Source organism: Humulus lupulus, chromosome 2 (assembly GCF_963169125.1).
Source record: "Humulus lupulus chromosome 2, drHumLupu1.1, whole genome shotgun sequence".
Classification (NCBI taxonomy): domain Eukaryota; kingdom Viridiplantae; phylum Streptophyta; class Magnoliopsida; order Rosales; family Cannabaceae; genus Humulus; species Humulus lupulus.
The window spans coordinates 3,611,733-3,632,280 of NC_084794.1; the positions used below are offsets into that span (position 1 = coordinate 3,611,733).

Consider the following 20,548-nt stretch of genomic DNA (forward strand, 5'->3'; position numbering starts at 1 on the left):
ATGACCAAGTAACCGCTAAAGGATCAAAAAGTCGATCATTCTCAGGGTCACTCTTTTATTTGTTCTTGCTCGAACCGGATGTAAGAAAACTGCACCCAAAGTGTGACATGCATGGATATTTGTGAGGCATGTTGATTGTATAAATATGGACATGGATTGAGTACAGAATCGACAAAAGTGTTAGTATCAGCTGTGAGGCTGTGACTTATTTGTCAGGCTCGGCAATGTTACTGGACACAGGTCAGGAAGCGCTGACTTACTTGTCAGAACGGCCTTAGTGTGAATCACGCAAGCCAACAGAGATTAGATCTAATCGACCATTAGCATTGAATGACTCAAGGAGCATTAATGCCTGACCGACCCTGAGGGTCGATGAACAAACAGAGCCTGGAGGCTAGTGGCTTACCTATCAGCCACTCTTCCGCTACAAAACAGAGCTTGAAGGCTAGTGGCTTACCCATCAGCCACTCTCCTGCTAGAATAAAGAGCTTGGAGGCTAGTGGCTTACTTAACAGCCACTCTCCCGCTAAAATCATGTGATGTTCATTTTCTTGTTGAAAGCTTTATGTTTAGTATGATTATAATGATAATCATTTGATAATGTTATTGAAAAGTGTTATGTTTTCTTGCTGAGCCTTGGCTCATGGGTGCTATGTGGTGCAGGTAAAGGGAAAGAAAAGCTCACCTAGCCTTGAGTGGAGAGCTGATGTGGTGGTGTGTACATATGCGGCCGCTTGACCGCCACGGTCATGGTGTTCTCAGAGGAACTAGGGGGTTTACCCTATTTTTGCCGCTTAGGTCAGCGGGATTGTAAATTTGAAACTGTACTGACCATTTTGTACTGAGAACCACTTGTAAATGTTTTGTTTAGCTCTGCAGAGCAGTTTGTAATAAAATCTCCATTTCTTTTTTATTGGTTTTGTACCTTAACTTGTTAATCACACTTAGAGCACGTTTTTGACCAAAGGACTCAGGCAATGAGTCAAATTTCCGGTCCACCGTTCACCGTAACTGTTCTGGGGTAGCCAGGGCGTTACAATATTAGCGTATTAAACACAGGTCGGAATGATTAGATCTAATCAACATGAGCATTAAATGCTTGGCCAACCTATTGGTTGAAGAAAACTAAAGCGCTTGGCTAGTTAGTCTATGACTAGTTACTCAGAGCCAGGGCTAAAAGGCTCAGATGACTTGATAGTATATGGCTTAAGGCGTAGGACCCCAGAGAGACTTATTAGTCATCTATTCAGAGCGCATGACACCAGAATGACTTACTAGTCATCTATTTAGGGCGCTGGTCCCCAGAACGACTTAATAGTCAACAATCCAGGGTGCAGGACCCTAGAATGATTACATGATCATTTATTTATATTGTATACATGCTATAATAAGTTTTCTTGCTGAGCCTTGGCTCACGGGTGCTATGTAGTGCAGGTAAAGGAAAAGAAAAGCTTACCCAGCCTTAAGTGGAGAGCTTAGGTGGTGATATGTACATATGCGACTGCTTGACCACCACGACCAATGTGTTTCTCAGGGGAACTAGGGTTTAACCCTATTTTTGCCGCCTAGGTCGGCGGATTGTAACTTTTGAACTATAATGACCATTTTGGATTGTAAACAACTTTGTAAACACTTTTATGGGATCCCATGCATAGTTTAATGTTTTTAGTAAAATATATCCATTCCTTTTGACCGAGATTTTAACCCTGACCCATTAATAACACTTAGATGCATGTTTATGGCCTAATGACTCGTTTAGCAAGTTAAGCACTATTTAAAGTACATAGTGTGACGGTATTGGCTAACCAGGGCGTTACATAGACAGTAGTATACATGCATAAACTATTTGATGAAAAAAAATAGCTCCAATCACTTGATAAAAAATAAACTATCACACAAATTTATAAGATAAAAAATGATATGTATGCCTTTATTATTTTTAATAAATATGATTTAATTATTTAAATTATCATAAAATATCTTAAAAATATCCTATTTCAATTAATTAATTTTTGTTTAAGTTTATGTTTGTTCTAGTTTTTGAATTTGGAGGTGACAACAAGACATTATATATCATATGTTTAATATAATATTAATATCATACGTGGATTTTAAATTTAAGTTTGTCGCTAGTTGATAGTAGATTATATTATATTATATATTTAATATGATATTATTCTAATACGTGAAGTTTAAGTTTAATTAAATTTTATTTAAGTTATAAAACGTATGGTTTTATTATTTTTAAATAATTATTATTGTAAAATATCTAAAAAATATCTTATTTTAATTTGTTTATTTATTTATTAAATTTTATAGTCATGTTTACGATGTACTATTAAATATAAGAATATTATGTTAAATATAAGAATATTCTGTTTAAGATAACGAGAAAAATAAAAAAAACTCTTAAAACCAAGAATTTTCGTTATCAACATACTTTTTACATACAAGTACATTTCATTGCCTATATTATATATGGAGAAGATTTCAAATTTAGTAAAGTTATCTATATATACATCGATCTTAAGAAGTTATATAGTTTTATTATTATAATATATAAAACAATAGTTTATATTTTTTTGGACCCTGTGGTTTGTCCCATTACCTGTTTGGACCCTGTGTTTTGACAAATTATTTTTTGGATCCTATGTTTTGTAAAATGGTTCAAATAGAACTCTAAACCCGATTTTTGTCAAAGTTTTCTCAACTGAAATTACAAATAATTAATCAAACTAACAATTCAGAACAAAAATAAATTCATTCTGCTAACTGTGTTGTTATAATCTCTTTTTTCTTTATCAAAATTGAGTTTAGGAGTCTATTTGAATAATTTTACAAAATATAAGGTCCAAAAATAAATTTTTTAAAATACAAGATGCAAACAGATAATTAAAAAAAACACAAAGTCCAAAAAAAAATATAAATACATAAAACAATAATAGTATCGATTAACATTATAATATAAAACATTCTTAAAAGCCGCGCCGCGTGGACTCATACTCATTATTCTTGTTCTTGATATAGTTTTATTATTATAATATATAAACACAATAATAATATAAATTCAAATATTAAAAAATATTATTATTATAATAATATTTACTATATATATGACTATATATTTAATAATTATATTAATATAAATTCAAATTATTATTATTTTAATAATATTTAATACAAAACTTGATATTTAATACTTATATTAATATAAATTTGAATATTATAAAATCTCATAATAATAATATATATTACATAATTTTAATTTTTATTAAAAAATTATCATTTATATTTAAAAATATTATTAAATTATAAATATTTAAAAAATATAAATAATATTTTGATATAATTTTTCTTTTAATATATTTATTATTTATTTATTTAAAATTTATATAATAATTATATAAATTTAATAAAAATAATTAATAAATTCTATAAATTATCATGTTGCTAGTGAATAATATATTCGTGACTTAATAATAATAATAATGACCTTTCCAGAAAAAAAAAAAAAAAAAAAGCAAAAGAGAGACCTTTATAATTAATAACTGTGCGTTCAGACTGTTCTAGCTGGGCCTCTCCATTTCTACAGATTTTCTAGAGTTATCTAGAAATATTTATATGTATAGCAAAGTTTTAAGCAGTGACCATGGTATCCTGTGAGAAAAGGTCAAGTGTGTGAAAACTTAAAGATCAAGTAATATATAATATATAATATATAATGTATAAGGTGCCGTTTGGTTCACAAGAATAAGTATTGGAATGGTCTCATTCCAATTCCAATGTACCATTGTCATATCATAGGAATAGCTATTTCAATAGAAAAAGTAATACAGTCAAAAAGTTTCCGAAAATAGCGGGTTGAAAGTTCTTCCCATTCCAACCCCAATAATATTATACCCAAATTATTCATCTCTTCTTTATTTATTTATTTATTTATTTATTACATACTCATATTCTGAAGGGGCCCAAAAAGGGGAGTATATATCTTTTATTTGGGAAATTTGACTTTTAATTAAGTGGCACCGTATAAATTATACCAATAGAAAAAAATCTCACATTTTTATTCTAGTATTATTTGGATTACCAAAAATGTCCCTATCATAAATTTCCTTCTTTTTCTCCCATTATCTTCTCCCTCTCTATCTCTCACGTTTTCCTCTCAATCTCTCAAGCTCTTGTACAAAAAAAAAAAAAAAGCAGCTTAATCTATACAAATTTTTGAGCTTATTTCAGGGCAATTTGTGAATCCTTTCAAGGCAAGGACTTCATTTTGGATTTCGGATCAAAAATCGTATGGGTAAGTATATATTTGTTATATGTAGTGAGGAAACTTGTTTATCAATATTGCTTTTGCTATTTCGAACAGATCTATGTATGCGTTCATGTTTTATTGTAATTTTTCATTGTCGGAATGAATTTTCGTTCATTTCTTGATTTTTTTCTGGGTTTTTGTCTGCCTCGATAGGACTCGATGGTCCTCGATGGACCTCGATAAATCCTTATGTATTATATTATTTGTATACCTCGATATGCCTCGATGGACCTCGATAAAACCCTCACATAAGGGGGGAAATGGCTATCTCGATATGCATCGATGAGCCTCGATGGGCCTCGATAACATCCTCACATAGGGGGAAATGGCTACCTCGATATGCCTCGATGAGTCTCGATAACATCCTCACATAAGGGGGAAATGGCTACCTCGATATGCCTCGATGAGCCTCGAATAGAGGCATATAACTTAATTATGTAGTATTGCCTCGATAGGACTCGATTGGAATCGATGGGTTGACCTCGATAGTGTGATAGTTTGACCTCGATAGAAATCGACATTTTGCTATTTTATGTTGTAGTTTAATTTTTTGACTTTTTTTTTTGTTTTTTTGTTGCAGATTCGACTGTTTCCATATTTGTTGCATTCAATGGTGTTTGGGAACTCGAAAATAGAGATTGGATTTTCAGGGATGCTGAAAATCAAGTTCTGCCCGTGGAGAAGGGTGTGACGTATGAGCAACTGCTTGACATTCTGTACGATGAGCTTGAAGTGGATAAATGTGTGCATGACTTGAAAATTGAGGTCCCGTACACATGCATATCACAATCCGTCAAACCTACCGTTATAAAAAATGATAGGCATGTGCGTGCATTCATTGGGTTAGCATCGAAATCTGTAGAGAAGCTCATTCCTCTCTATGTGACATTGATTAAGAAGGGAGGTATAAGAAATGCATCGGCTTCTGCCAGTGTTAATAAAGAAGTTCGATTTAAAGAGAACATTTCTCCTCCATGTCATGGTTTCAAAGGAACTCAAGATGACATTGGAACATATGTTCCTGAGACAAATCCATACGTCATAGTCCATGATGATATCCCGGTTACAGATCCACTATTTGTGCATGACACGGCGGAGTACGATCCCTATGGCTACAATCCTTATGTCAACGACGATCCTGTTGTTGATGCAACAGATCTTGGCGGGCCAAATGTTAGGGCAGATTTTCCAACACAAAGTTAAGATATTATGGTAGATTAGGAGCACAGAATAGAAGATCAGAAAACACCTGGGACCAGCAGTAGTCGTCCAGGTCCAAGTAGAACCGATGATAGTTTTAGATTGAGTTCTCCATTGGACTTAGGTGAATATCGTAGAACATGGAGTACTCCCATGTTCACCAAAGAGGATATAGAGGCCCCACATCAACATCATTCCTCAACCAGCAAAACTTCAGGAGAATTGCACCTTGGGAAGTTCTTTCAGAACAAGCTTGAATTGAAAACCAAAGCATCCATATTTGCGATGAAGAATAATTTTGAGTTTATGGTGAAGAAATATGGGACTAACGTGTGGTACATTACCTGCAAGGATCCTGATTGTGATTGAGGGGTAAGAAAAAAATGCAATTTGAAATGTTCGAGATTACTGTATACAACGAAGTACACACTTGCTCACAAGAAATTCGAGATAAGGACCACCGTCAAGCATCACGGTGGGTTGTTGGGCACCTAATCAAGAGGAAGTTTGCTACCGATGGTACTCGGTACATGGAAAACAACATAAGGGAGGACATGAAGCACCATTTTGGGGTCAAAATGAGCTATGAGAAGGCGTGGAGATGCAGAGAAAAGGCTCTTATGTATGTCAGAGGGACACGTGAGGAATCATACTCCAAGTTACCTGGATACCTGTGTCAGTTGGAGCATAAGGACCCAGGTACAATTACTGATTTTGTAGATGAAGATGGTCATTTCTTGTATTGCTTCTTTTCCCTCGGTGTTTCTAGGCGTGGTTTCAAGTACTGTCGTCCTGTAATTTGTGTGGATGACACATTCTTGAAGAATAAGTATGGTGGACACATGCTCTGTGCTGTTGCGTTGGATGCAAACAACCAGTTGTTTCCAATTGCGTTTGCATTGGTGGACAGTGAGAACCAACTCTTGGACTTATTTCATGAGAAAATTTAAGGAAGCCATAGGGGACGTTGAGAATCTTGCTTTTGTATCAAACAGGCATAAAAACATTAATCATGCTTTGAAGCTTGTGTTCCCAGATGTGTATCACGGTGCATGTTACCATCATATCTGTATGAATGTTGTGGCAAAATTCAAAACTGGCCACGTGAAAGACATCATGGGGTGTGCAGCGTACGCATTTCGAAGAACGGAGTTTTACAAGTTCTTTGACAAAATTAAGGTAATTGATCCGCCCATTGCTCAATATCTAGAGGGAATTAGCTTTGAAATGTGGAGTAGCACTTATTTTCCTGGTAACCGATACAATATCATGACGCGTAACCACGCAGAAAGCTTTAACAATAAAACCAAGGAGGCAATGAGCTTTCCAGTCGCCACTTTTCTTGAATTCATAAGATTCACTCTTCAGTCTTGGTTTGCAGATAGACGTGAAAGAGCTACAACAACAACAACTGTGTTATCACCTGAGATGGAAAATGATTTGAAGAAAATAGGTGATAAATTTTTTTTTTGGATGTCCAAGTCCTTGGTCATCACTTATTTCTTGTGGTCGATGGTAATGGTGATGGTGAGGTGAACTTGGCCACAAAATCATGCTCTTGTGGCATGTTCCAAACCATTGGGATACCCTGTGTACATGCTTTTGCTGCAGCTAGAAAAAGAAGCATAAACATTTACTCATTGTGTTCCCCTTACTATAGAATCGAGCCATTGAAGGACACTTATAAAGATACTATTTACCCTGTTGGGAACAAAGATGAATGGGTAATCCCTGATCACATTAGAGATACAGTTGTCGGCGTCCCCGTTGAGAAAACCCCTGCAAGAAGGCCCAGGAAGCAGAAAGTGGGTAGGCGAAAGACAAATCGCAAGTGTAGCAGATGTGGTGGTAGTGGGCACAATAGGAAGTCATGTAAGGCTAGGATTTAAAATATTGTGTTATATAATTATTTAATTGATTTGAGAGTAATTATGTAATTATTATATGGAGTACTTCTTCTAATACTTTGTTGGTTTAGATGTCGAGACAGACACATTATGTGAATTCAGTAATTTTTTATTTAATAATTTTTTCAAAAAATATTGTTTGATAAAAAATAATATACAAAACTAACTATATGTTATACTATACAAGATGTGTATGACGAAAATGTAAAGAGCATCACGGGGACAAATTCTGATAGAATAGGCCCACACACCACTTGGTCCTGAAATGCTGGATGTTCTCATCGATAACGGTATCGAGTGGTAGCCTGGCAACCAAATGCTCGATATGTTTGATCGCAAACATACCACAATCCCCACTGCATATAATCGATTTTGTGTCAATAGAAGATAAAAATGACTTTAATTTTCAGATTTCAAAATACACTAATTAAATAGGGGAATACCTTGTCTTAGTTTGAGGACACTCCTCCGGAGGAATACGACAATATGAAAAAGGTTTTGCGTTCTGCTCAAGATATACCTGGAGGTCCTCATGGTCGTCAAACATGCCAGAACACCATAACAACGAAGGCAACAATAAGCACCAAGGCTTGATCGCTTCCTCCATCAGAGTGGGACTGAGCACGCTATGGTTGGAATCATAAATGTTGATGCACCACGTTGGAATGGAGACTTCAATGGCGATCCAATGTGCGACTTTCTCGATGTGCAAGGCAAAATATACTTCACTCACATTTTGCCATGATATAAGGAATTGATTATCATCGCCCTTCAACATTTTCAGCACATCGTCGTCCCATATATACTTAGTGCCAGTCTCTCTGAAATGATTCCAACAACCTAGGCACGCCTGGGGGAAGGTGGTGTTCATGACCACAGCATCCTGCCGAAATGTAGCATGATAAAAGTGGCGTCGGCAGCGTAGCATGTGCAAAGCGGCATCAGTATGCTGAAAAACATGAAAATTCGTTAGTACCATCAATATATTTTAAGATTAAATTGAAAACATGAATGTAATTTACATACCGAATACCGAATCCCAAAGCCAAGTTTGGACTGTGTGCAACTGCAAGAACCATGCCACACCGTGCGTCCCAGTATAGACGTTCTGGTCTCTCTTGTTGTTGATCTTCCCGATGATCCACTTATGGAAGCTCTTCTCCTGTTGTGGGTCACACTTCCTCAATGGTTCAACAACTAGCCCCTGTTTATCTTGTCTGATCTTCTTCATTGGGTCGGTGAAGTCATCAAAATGCTTGGGCCTGCGTTTCTTCCTGACAACTTCAAGGCCAGCTGCCTCCTCGGGCTGCAGTACTCGTACACTGGGACTGTTAGCATCACTGGCAACTACATATGTCTGGGCCTATGGAGTGGAGGGTTGATCACCGTGCTCGTAGTCTGCAAGCAAGATATCAGACTCTGTATCTGATTTTACGTCGGTGGATCGACCTAAGACCAGTGAAAGCAGCTGCACCAACTGAGCCATAATCGTAGTCTGATTCTGTAGTAAGGTTGCCTGACCCTCCTTAACCCTCTTAAGCCTCTGCATCAATTGCTCATAATCAAGCTGGGCAACCTGACTAGATGAAGCTGCACAGGCCTGTGAAGTGCCCTCCTCAACCCTCGGGACATCCTTGTAAAAAATGGAGGCTTCCTTTGCAACTTTTGCCAGCTTCTCTGCCTCCTTCTCAGGTACTACTACTTCCTCCACTGCAGTTCCAGCCTCCCCCACAGTTGATTCCAACTCAGGGAATAACCTGGAATCAACTTCTGGGAGGCTATTGTAGTAGACTACCTCACTAGGACGTGGCTTCAGCATGGAAAATACCACTAACTGCATGGTTGAATAACATGTGTCAGGAAAACTTTAATAAAATAAATCGTTAATCAATTAATTTGTGACATTTAACAAGATAAAATGGAACTTATTCGACGGTTGGCGAATATAGGAACCAACTGAGCTGTCAAAATAGTGATATCAGTGTTCGTAGCCCAGCTAAGCATCCTCGGTATCTGGTTCCCACTATTCTTACTGAACCTACTCCCGAGAGATGGCATGGCCTCAAAAGCCCAGTAAAGAAGCGCAGGTCCATAGCCATAGAAACTATACTTCGCCTCCTTCTGTTTTTTGCTTGACCCCTCTTTCTTCTTCTCCTCGTAGTGTTTCAATTGCTTCTTCATGTCCTTCTGAACACCTTTGCTAACCTTCTTAAATGACAACTTCCCCCATGGATACTTGAAAAAGTAATCAAGATCCTCAACCATCCTCAGGGAATCTCCCCATATCGTCCTTGTCTTCTCTGGGGCATTCAGTACCCCCTCTATCAAATAGCACAAACCCAACTTAAATGCATCTTCTGGGTTTGTGGAGGCCTTCAAAGCATCTTCCAACTGACCAAAACTAACCTTTGAATCACCATTAAAATATTCCTGGATGATTTGATCACTTGAAAGATGCTCTTTCAACTCATCTGGGGACGGTGATTTCCCAAAATTTAGCCCGGTAACTAGGGCAAACTCTGCAATACCAAATCTACACAGAGTGTTGCCCATGTAGAACTAACCCTCTTCAGGCTTCTTGCTTTCTGCCTTACACAACATTAGCTGATGCAGCAGAATCCCAGAAAAACTAAACGGCTTAGCCTTAAAGAACTGTCCCAACGGGCATGCCTGTGCCCTTTCAATAAGACCATGCCTCTGAAACTGCTCTATAAGGGTATCCAAGTAGGCACTGCCCCTATAAGTGACACGGCCAGGAAAGTGCTTCTCCAACGGCACAATAAGTTCAGGCATCTGAAAAAAAAACAAAAAAAAATGTTAAAAATGTAAAACAATCTGGTCACTATCGAGGCCTATCGAGTCCCATCGAGGCAGCTACTATCGAGGCCTATCGAGGTAGGTGCTAAAATCCCAAAGCATGATATCATCAGGTTACTATCGAGGCCTATCGAGGTGGGTTCTAAAAATCCCAAAGAATCATATCATCTGGTTACTATCGAGTCTTATCGAGGCCTATCGAGGCATATCGAGGTAGGTCCTAAAAATCCCAAAGCAAGATATCATCTGGTTACTATCGAGGTAGGTGCTAAAAATCCCAAAGCTCCGTATCATCGAGTCCTATCGAGGCCTATCGATTCCTATCGAGGTAGGTGCTAAAAATCCCAAAGCCCCGTATCATCGAGTCCTATCGATTCCTATCGAGGCAAAGGTTACATAAGCCATATGGCCAATGACATCGAGTCCTATCGAGGTATATGCTAAATTATCTATAAGCCTAAAATTTAATCGAGTCCTATCGAGTCCCATCGAGGTCTATCAAGGCACAGTCAAATCCAGACCCTAGCATATACTATCGAGTCCTATCGAGTCTTATCGATTTCTATTGAGGTGCATAAAAAATCTCGAAAAAAACCCAGATTTCTTCATTCCCCATCCCCGATCTATCCTATGAACAAAAATCAACAAAAAAAACCAGGCACATACACATATTGCAGATTAAAAACGAAATCCCTCACCTACGCTTTCTTTGGGGTTGTTTCCTAAAAGTTTGGTCGGCTTGCTCGACGTTTTCTCCTTCCCCTTCTTCGATCGTCAACTCCAACCCTTTGGGAGCCCTTGTTCGTGGTCGTGGAAGACAATGGTTGGGTTCTACGGATTCAATCGGGTTTAGGTGTTACAAAGTTTGCTTGCTTCAGGACTTTGGGAGAGAATACAGAGAGTTTGTGAGAAAAAATGCTAGGGGTATTTTGGGTAGTAAGGTCATTAGTAGCACCAAAATGAGAGTCATATAGTGATAGACTATTTTTTAAATGTAGTGTCACTTAATGCATTAAAAGTCAAATTTCCTTTTTTTTTTATATATATATATCTTCTATATAATAAGTGCGTAGAAAACGAAAATTCTACTTTTAACTGTTTTTTATTTTTTTAATATTAATTTTAACAGAATATTCTTATATTTAACAAAATATTTTTATATTTAAAGGTAGTTTGTAAACACTTAAACTTAAATAAAATACATAATTAAAAAAATTAAAATAGGATATTTTTGAGATATTTTACAATGATAATTATTTAAAAATAATAAATAATTAAACAAATTAAAATTTGATATTTTTGAGATATTTTACAATGATAATTATTTAAAAATAATAAATAATTAAACACATTAAAATATGATATTTTTTCTAGATTTTTCACAATGATAATTATTTAAAAATAATAAAATCAAACATTTTATAACTTAAATAAAATTTAATTAAACTTAAACTCACTTATTAGAATAATATCATATTAAATATATAATATAATATAATATATTTATTTGAAATTTATATGACATTAATATAAATTTAATAAAAATAATTAATAAATTTTATAAATGAAACTAACCAAACGTGCATATTTGCTTGTACCTAATATATATATACTAGATACAAACAACGTGCAATATGCACGTTTGCTTAATTTTATTTATATAATTTATTAATTATTTCTATTAAATTTATATTAATGTCATATAAATTTTAAATAAATATCCTATTTTAATTAAGTAATTTATTTATTTTTGTTTAAGTTTATGTTTGTTCTAGTTTATAAATTTGGGAGTGACAAAAATTTAAGTTTCTTGCTAGTTTTTTTTAAAAACAATTTGTTGCTAATTGATAATAAATTATATTATGTATTTAATATGATATTATTCTAATAAGTGAGTTTTATTTAAGTTATAAAACGTATGATTTTATTATTTTTAAATAATTATTATTGTAAAATATCTAAAAAATATCTTATTTTAATTTGTTTAATTATTTATTATTTTTAAATAATTATTAAAATATCTCAAAAATATCTAATTTTAGTTTTTCTAATTATTTATTTTATTTTATTTAAGTTTAAGTGTATACAAACTACTATTGAATATAAGAATATTCAGTTAAATATAAAAATATTCAGTTAAAGTTACCATTAAAAAAAATAAAATACCTTTAAAACAAAAAATTTCCTAAATCTACACACTTATTATACAAAAGAGATATTCATGAAAACATATTGATCATGAAGAAAATGTTAACTGAAAAAATATAGAAATACTTCTTTACTATTTTCTTTTCATGAATATTACACTCAAAGGGTTTATATCCTCGGCCCGGCTGGCTTTAATATTCGCATGTAACTAATTTTTTTATGCTTATTTATTTGTAAATATATTTACACTAATAACTTTGCAACAAGAGAAGAACACAACCCCAGACAGACAAAGTTGACAACAGATGTCACCGGAGTTGAAGAAAAAAAACATAAAGAGATGGCAACAGAGACTAGCATTGAAAATCCAAAGGACTTTTTCTTTTATGAAGCAATAATATTACACACACACACACACACATATATATAAATTAAAACCCCTTGACTGCATATACGAGAAACATCAAACTTGAAACAACATATACATATATATATATATATATTCGTAAAAATGTAAAAAACTAAAAGAAATAGAACTTCTTCTTTTTGTTATTTTCTTGTTTCTTTTCCAAGGGCTTATAAACCGGGGGTTGTTGTTCTTCAGCTGGGGCTTCCTGCTTCTTTTGATCTTGTTTTGATGAAAAAGTGTAGTTTTTGGCCATATCTACTTTTCGGGCTGTGAATTCCATCACCTTTCTCCATTGTTCCATTATCAGTACTCGATCGATGGTGGTTCTTAAAAGAAAGTATACTCCTCTCTTTTGGCTACTCCACAAGAAAAACGACCCTTATATATAGGCAATCGATCAAGGTGATTAAATTATATATAATGTTAAAATATTAATTTAATTCTTCACACGCATGAGCCTTATTTTCTAAAAAAATCAACTAAAGAAACGTAGAGACGCAACAACAACCAACGTTCTTGTTTTTTATGAACATTATTTTAAATTATCAGTCTCTGATCCCAACTAATAAAGTGATCAACAATTAAATTATAACTTCTATATATTATAAATGCAGATGATTACAAATGTAATAAAGTTATTTATACATGCCTTAAGAAATTATATATAGTATTTTTATTATAATATATAAAATAATAATGTTATCATTAATTCTTTGCAAATAAAATGTTATTATTAGGAAGATAAGAGAATGTGCATGTGACAGCGTTGAGACCGCTCTTTGCTAGGTCAGGGCCCCGCGCGGGTCCCTCGTCGTCTATATTTCATGTTAAATATTCACCACCATGCATCTCTCTAATATTTTTCAAGATGTTTCTAGTTAATTACTTATTTTTCTAGAGTTATCTAGAAATATGTATAGCAAAGTTTCAAGAGTCGTGTAGCCAATGGTCACTAGAAAATTCTTAACAGTTCCCTTCGTGAGGTGTGTGAGCAAAAAGATCTAAAAATTTGGTGTAATTATTTTTGTAATGATAATAAAATAATTACATTTGTTTGGGATATTTTCCTAGACAAAATAGTGGGACCCAAAGTATATTAGGGTGACTAGGTACAAACCTCCACGAGTCCTGTACTGTGGCTAGCTCCAAACACTTGGTTGGATATTCCCCAGGGTCGGTAGCTAGGCCTTTAAAATGCCCAACCACTTTCACTGTCGCATGAGACTCTCTGTGCTGCTAATCAACTAACTCCAGTGCAAAAATAAGCAGATTGACTATATGCATGTAGGTTTTGGGAACAGTGCACACATATATGATGATAAGTGAGTTTTAATGTGTTAGTTTAGGTTGTGTTTTTTTAGTTTTAGGTTGTTTAGTGTGGTTTTATGCTTTTATTTGTGTTATTTAAGGATTTGGAACGAACTGGAATTGAAATAATTACTCGAGAAGAAGACCAAAATGACAAAAAAAAAGGCATTTGCACTACAAAAAATAGGTTCAATACCGAGAACATTATACCGACAACATGTCCTCGGTATAGACATTTCATATGCGCGAGACATTTTCGCGGTTCTGAATAGGTTTAGTTGCTATACCGAGGACCTATACCGAGAACATGTTCTCGGTATAGGGTTTATAAATATCACACTTAGCCGCGAAGCCCCTTCTCCTTCCTCTCTGGTTTCTCTGGGTTTTCTCCGAAACCTCCGCCTCCCTCCGCCGATTATAGTCGTTTTCCTCCATAAAAGCTCGGTTTTAAGCCCCAAAATTGCCAAGGGTGAAGGAATTTCTGTGTATTTGTTGAAGGTATGGTTTATTTATTCATTTTATATATATATTTATATATTTATGAAATTGTATAATGATATTTTCTAATTTTTGTTTGAAGGTTGGGTATTCGGTTTTTGTTGGACTATAGGGATTGCTAGCAAGATATTGAAGGCATTGGTAAGTTTTTTTTAATTTTTTTTAATTTTTTTAATTTTTTTTTCAATTTTTGAATAATTTATGTTTTTTTATATAAATAATATAATATTAATTTTAATAAAAATCTGAAATAATTATATTAGATAGAATGTATTTATTTTTAGGTTTTCAAAATAAGTATTAGTAAAAATGATATTAGGAATTAGAAAATTGTTAAATGATTAATTAGTATTTTTTTTAAATAAATTCTATGTTGTGTTTGGTGAATTTTATGTGTATTAAACATATTAGTAAACATATTAAATATTTGAGTGTTAATTTGAAAATTTTGGTGGTAATGTTAGTATGTTGTTGTTGTCAATTTTAATTTTTTTGCTTATGTTAGTAGTAAAAATTCAGATTTTATGAATATTGATGATTAATTTGTTGTTGTTATTTTTTAGTAGAATTTTAATATTTTGGTTAGAAAATTGAATAATTAATAAAATTTAGACTAATAATTATAAATTATATAGTCATTTAAAATGAATTTGTAATGCTCTCTGCATGATCTGGGTCTGGATATTTTTTATGTGTTATTTGCAGGATTTTAAATTTTGGGATAGATGAAAATATAGTCGTTATGCTGCCGAATTTTTTATAGAATTGTAAAATTTAGAGATATTGTGAATATTAGTAGAAGCACTCAATAAAATTTCTAATTTAATAAATAGTGAATTGATAAGTAAAATCATTTATTTTAAAATTAAGATTAAAAAAATTAACATTAACATTATGCAACTAAATTTTAATAAAAATAAACATTAATTAAATAATTTAAGTAATAATTAAATCCTAAAGTAGTTAAATAAATTTTAAACAAATCTTAGAATTTTTTTTTAAATTAATCAAACTATTCAATAAAGCATAAGTAAAATATGTAATTTAATAAATACTAAATTAATATGTAAAAAAATAATATGTGTTAGTTCTGATTAAATAAAATTAACAAATATATTATTAGAAAACCATTATTAAAATTAAAATTAAAATTAAAATTAAAATTAAAATTAAAAAAATTAAATTTAATATTTGTTAGTTTTAATCATTATTAAAATTAAAATTAAAAAAATATGTTTTTAATATTATTTGTTAGTTGTTTTTAATTTTTTTGTATTTTTTTTAATATTTTTTTTCAATTTTTGAATAATTTATGTTTTTTATATAAATAATATATTTTAAAATTAAGAATAAAAAAAATTAACATTAACATTATGCAACTAAATTTTAATAAAAATAAAAATTAATCCTAAAGTAGTTAAATAAATTTTAAACAAATTTTAGAAATTTTGTTTAAATTAATCAAACTATTCAATAAAGCATAAGTAAAATATGTAATTTAATAAATACTAAATTAATATGTCAAATTTAAATAAGTTTAATAATATTTACACTGAAATATATTATAGTTAGATATCATAAAACAACATAATTAACTTCAAAAAGCATAAGACATTAAAAAAACATATTTAATTATATTTGCTTTTTTCTTTGGTAATAAGAAATTATTACCAAAGATATAATAGTGTTATTATCACATAGTGATAATATTATATTTTTTTAGTGTTCATCACAAGAAGCCTTAGACCCGTTTAGAGAGGGTGAGTCATTGAAGACTCTTACATTTGCCTCTCTCTGAATTAGGACACACACAAATTGATTGTAAGTTTGATGATTAGTGTTCCGTGCAGTGCTACATTCATACAATGTCGATCGACAAGAGTTGGATTAATTTGACAGATCGATTATCCGATGAGTATGAGGCTGGTGTGATGGATTTTCTCCAGAGAGCCCGGCAGTGCGTTGACTCAAGGGGATTGGTGAAATGTCCGTGTAGGAGGTGTGTCAACGTTGAATTTCACAATAAATAATTTTATATTGTCATTTTTAACTGATAAATGTAATTTTAATATCGATTAATTTGACAGATATGGCTGATGTTATTGCTCAATCTCACGGGGGTGATGGTGGAGGATGCGATCCTCCACGTGGACCGGCAGATATCCCAGCTGATTGTGAACGAGCTAATATTTTACACATTGATATACTCCTTAAAATTTAACAATTAATCCATATTAATTTTAAAATATTGAATTTGCATACAATAGCGCCTCCAAGTAAACGTGGACGCCATAAGGGATTGAACACGCGGGAAAAGAGGGAACAGTTGGGGCGTCCTCTCCCTCTCGAGTGGGATGTGCGGGGGAGAACATATAAAGAGATCGGAGAGTACAGCTCAAATTTCTCAAGAGAGCTCGGATTACTTGTTCGACAGTACACAGATCCGGACTGTCCTCAATGGTCAAAAGTACCAAATGCCTCGAAAGAAAGAATACTTGCACATTTGGAAGTAAGTAGTTTATGTATTTTTATGTTAATTCTCATTTTATGTTATATATGATATTTACTAATAAATGTTTGTAAATTAGGATGATTTGTTTGATATTGGGCGTACTAGATATGGAGAAGGGCATATGCCTGGGATCTTGAGAGGCATTGATACTTCGTGTGCTAAAAAGTATTCTGACTGGAAGTACGATATTAAAGAGCACTTAACGATTAATGGGCCACAAAATCGTTATGGTGGTTGCACGGATACGCAGTGGCAAAAAGCAATTGATTTTTTCCGTCGCCCAGAAATTACGGTATTAATTTCTTGCTAAACTTAACTATCTTAATTAAATATATTACTAACGATAACTTTTTGCAGAAACGTTCTGTGGTCAACAAGGAAAATAGAAAGAAATTGAAAGAGCTTAGCTATGGAGGTTCTCAGTCAATCTCAGCCTTACGCTATAAAAATGTTAGTTAATTAATTATTTTTTAGTTTATTTTTCTTATTTACGTTTAATTATTAATTTTATAAAAATATATGTACGTGACAGCGCAATTTAGAGACTGGGCAACTTGAGTCCATCCCGGATAGCTGGATGGATACTCACCATAAATCAGGCACAGGGTGGGTGACAGAGACAGCAAAAAATACTTGGGTATGTTAAGTTTTTTTAAACATTTTTCAAATTTTTAATTGTTTCAAAATTTTAATTACATTATACATTGTATCACAGGAGGAATTGCGTGCATACCGCGACACACAGCAGACACAGGCAACTGATACTGAGAGTTCCACACCAGTTTCGAGTGCGCCTGAAGATGAAGACATATCTTTGGTACAAAATGTCTTCGGAAAACGACGGGGCCACCAGAAAGGATATGGACGTATCCTTAACATAAGGGACCGAACTCCATTTGATTTTCGTCCTTCACAAACTAGAGATGAAGAGTTGTCTGAGATGAGAGAGCGTCTTCGACAGTTAGAGGAGCATGTCCGGACTCATTGTATCACCCCGGGATCTCAATCTGCCCCACCACCACCACCCGATGATCCTGATGTTGGAGCACCGACTCAGTAGGACTTATGTATGAATTTTATTACAATTGACTATTACATTATCATGTTTAAGACAAGTCTTTATTTTAATTCAACGAATACACTCTTATGTTTTTTTTTATATCTTTAATATAAGTGTTTTAATTTTATTCTATTTTCTTATATTTAATTCAAAATAAATAAATAAATAAGGGAATAACAAATATAAAAAAAAATTGGGGACAAGTCTGTACCGAGGACATTGTCCTCGGTATATACCACCAAGATGTCGGTATATACCAGTACGATGAGAAATTGAGGTTTGTTGTACCGAGGACATTTGTCACTTTCTACCGAGGACATTATCCTCGGTAAAACGTATACCGAGAACATTTTGAATGTCGTCGGTAGACGTTTTGTTTTACCGACGCGGCTGTACCGACAACTTTATACCGACGACATTGTCTCGGTATAAGATATACCGAGGACATTTTGGCTTATACCGAGGACATTTGTTCTCGGTATAGGCCCTGATTTTTGTAGTGTTGGAAGTGAGTAGTGCGACTGTAATATATGCTTCTGTTAGTAAGGGTATTTTGATAATCTGACTTGAGTGAGGGCATTATGATGTATGAATTACGATGAATGTTTTATTTTATGAATTTTGTCAGTCAATTCATACATAGGTTTCTTCAAGTGTTAGGGCCGCCACTCCTTACCTCGAGTCGCATACTCTTAGAGTTCGGGTGTCATGTTGCTAATATACTAACTACAGTGTAATAAGAGAATTACTAAGGTCATTATTAGTGCCCAACAGCACAAGTATATGATATATCACTATTGGTGCAATTCAATATCGGGTCTCACTTATTTGAATTTAATAAGTATTATAGGATATCACTAACTAATTATAGGGTGCCATCTCATGTGGTGTTGGACACTTTAAAATACCAAATAACAACACTTAGCAGATTGACTATAGGAATTCAGCAAATGGACGTTGCATGCATGTATATAAGTTTGACCACTTATGGAGTTGTATTCATCTTCTGCTACTCAAAGTTTTCAAAAGCTTCATGTTTGCATATAATTTCGTTCATATATATTATAGTCGTATCTCTCTTTTATATCATTAAAATTAAAACTCATACTTATGACATTCCTTTTTGTTCTATTCTCACGTCTGTTTAGTTTTTTTTTTAATTAAATATATATTTCATTACCTCTATTATCAAAGGGTCTCTTCATAACTTTGATTTTTTTGTCATGATCTCTACTGTGATATATTTATATAATACTAGTTACAAATAACGTTTGTTTAGTTTATTTATAGAATTTATTAAATTTATATTAATATCATATAAATTTTAAATAAATATCATATTTTAATTAAATAATTTATTTATTTTTGTTTAAGTTTATGTTTGTTCTAATTTTTGAATTTGATGGTGAAAACAAGAGATTATATATTATATATGTAATGTAATATTAAATATTATACATGAATTTTAAATTTAATAAGTTTCTTGCTAGTTTAAAAAAAAAATATGTTCCTAATTCACAGTAGATTATATTATATGTTTAATACGATATTATTCTAATAAGTGAGTTTAAGTTTAATTAAATTTTATTTAAGTTATAAAATGTATGATTTTATTATTTTTAAATAATTATTATTGTAAAATATCTAAAAAATATCATATTTTAATTTGTTTAATTATTTATTATTTTAAAATAATTATCATTGTAAAATATTTTAAAAATATTATATTTTAATTTGTTTTATTATTTATTATTTTTAAATAATTATTATTATAAAATATCATACTTTTATTTTTTTTAATTATTTATTTTATTTTATTTAAGTTTAAGTGTTTAAATATATAAATATTCTGTTGAATATAATAATATTCCGTTAAAGTTAATATTAAAAAAATAGAAAACCGTTAAAACTAAAAATTTCTGTTATCTACACATTTATTATACAGAAGAAATATATCAAGCTTTTTTAGTAATTGACAAAACCACTAGTATATATAAATATAAACTATTCTTACTGCGACGTCACAGTCCAATTATGACGTAGGAGGATTTCTCTATATAAATTAATTAGTTTTGAGAGCTGTTGATCACCAAAAACTTAGGAACTACCCTAAAAAAATCCGAACATTTACTTAACAACAACGTCCCATTAATAAATCAAATATGTCAGATAATTATTATTATTATTCTTATTATTAAAGCCAAAAAAAATGATATTAAAAAGAAAATATTATATAACGTACTCTCTATGAGTGTAATAAACATAAAATGTATAATGGGCCGTGCATATATATGGTTTAGGAGATTATGTGTTGTGGGTTTTATGTAAAAAACTTCAAGTATGTATTCTGACTCTGTTACAGCAAAATGGTCAC

The 20,548-nt window shown here is 32.5% G+C and overlaps 2 protein-coding genes across 2 annotated transcripts; both read left to right on the forward strand.

Annotated features, from left to right (window-relative positions):
- Positions 1-14,455: 14,455 nt before the first annotated feature.
- On the forward strand, positions 14,456-17,573 carry LOC133820006 (uncharacterized). The gene is made up of 6 exons (XM_062253402.1): positions 14,456-14,602; positions 14,685-14,743; positions 16,690-16,783; positions 16,868-17,111; positions 17,191-17,406; positions 17,472-17,573. Exons 3-6 carry the CDS (start codon positions 16,692-16,694, stop codon positions 17,571-17,573), a joined length of 654 nt encoding a protein of 217 aa, XP_062109386.1. The 5' UTR covers positions 14,456-14,602; positions 14,685-14,743; positions 16,690-16,691.
- Positions 17,574-17,648: 75 nt separating this feature from the next.
- On the forward strand, positions 17,649-18,301 carry LOC133815783 (uncharacterized). Its single transcript, XM_062248584.1, has 2 exons — positions 17,649-17,751; positions 17,830-18,301. The coding sequence occupies exons 1-2, from the start codon at positions 17,692-17,694 to the stop codon at positions 18,172-18,174; spliced, it is 405 nt and encodes a 134-aa protein (XP_062104568.1). The 5' UTR covers positions 17,649-17,691; the 3' UTR covers positions 18,175-18,301.
- Positions 18,302-20,548: the final 2,247 nt, after the last annotated feature.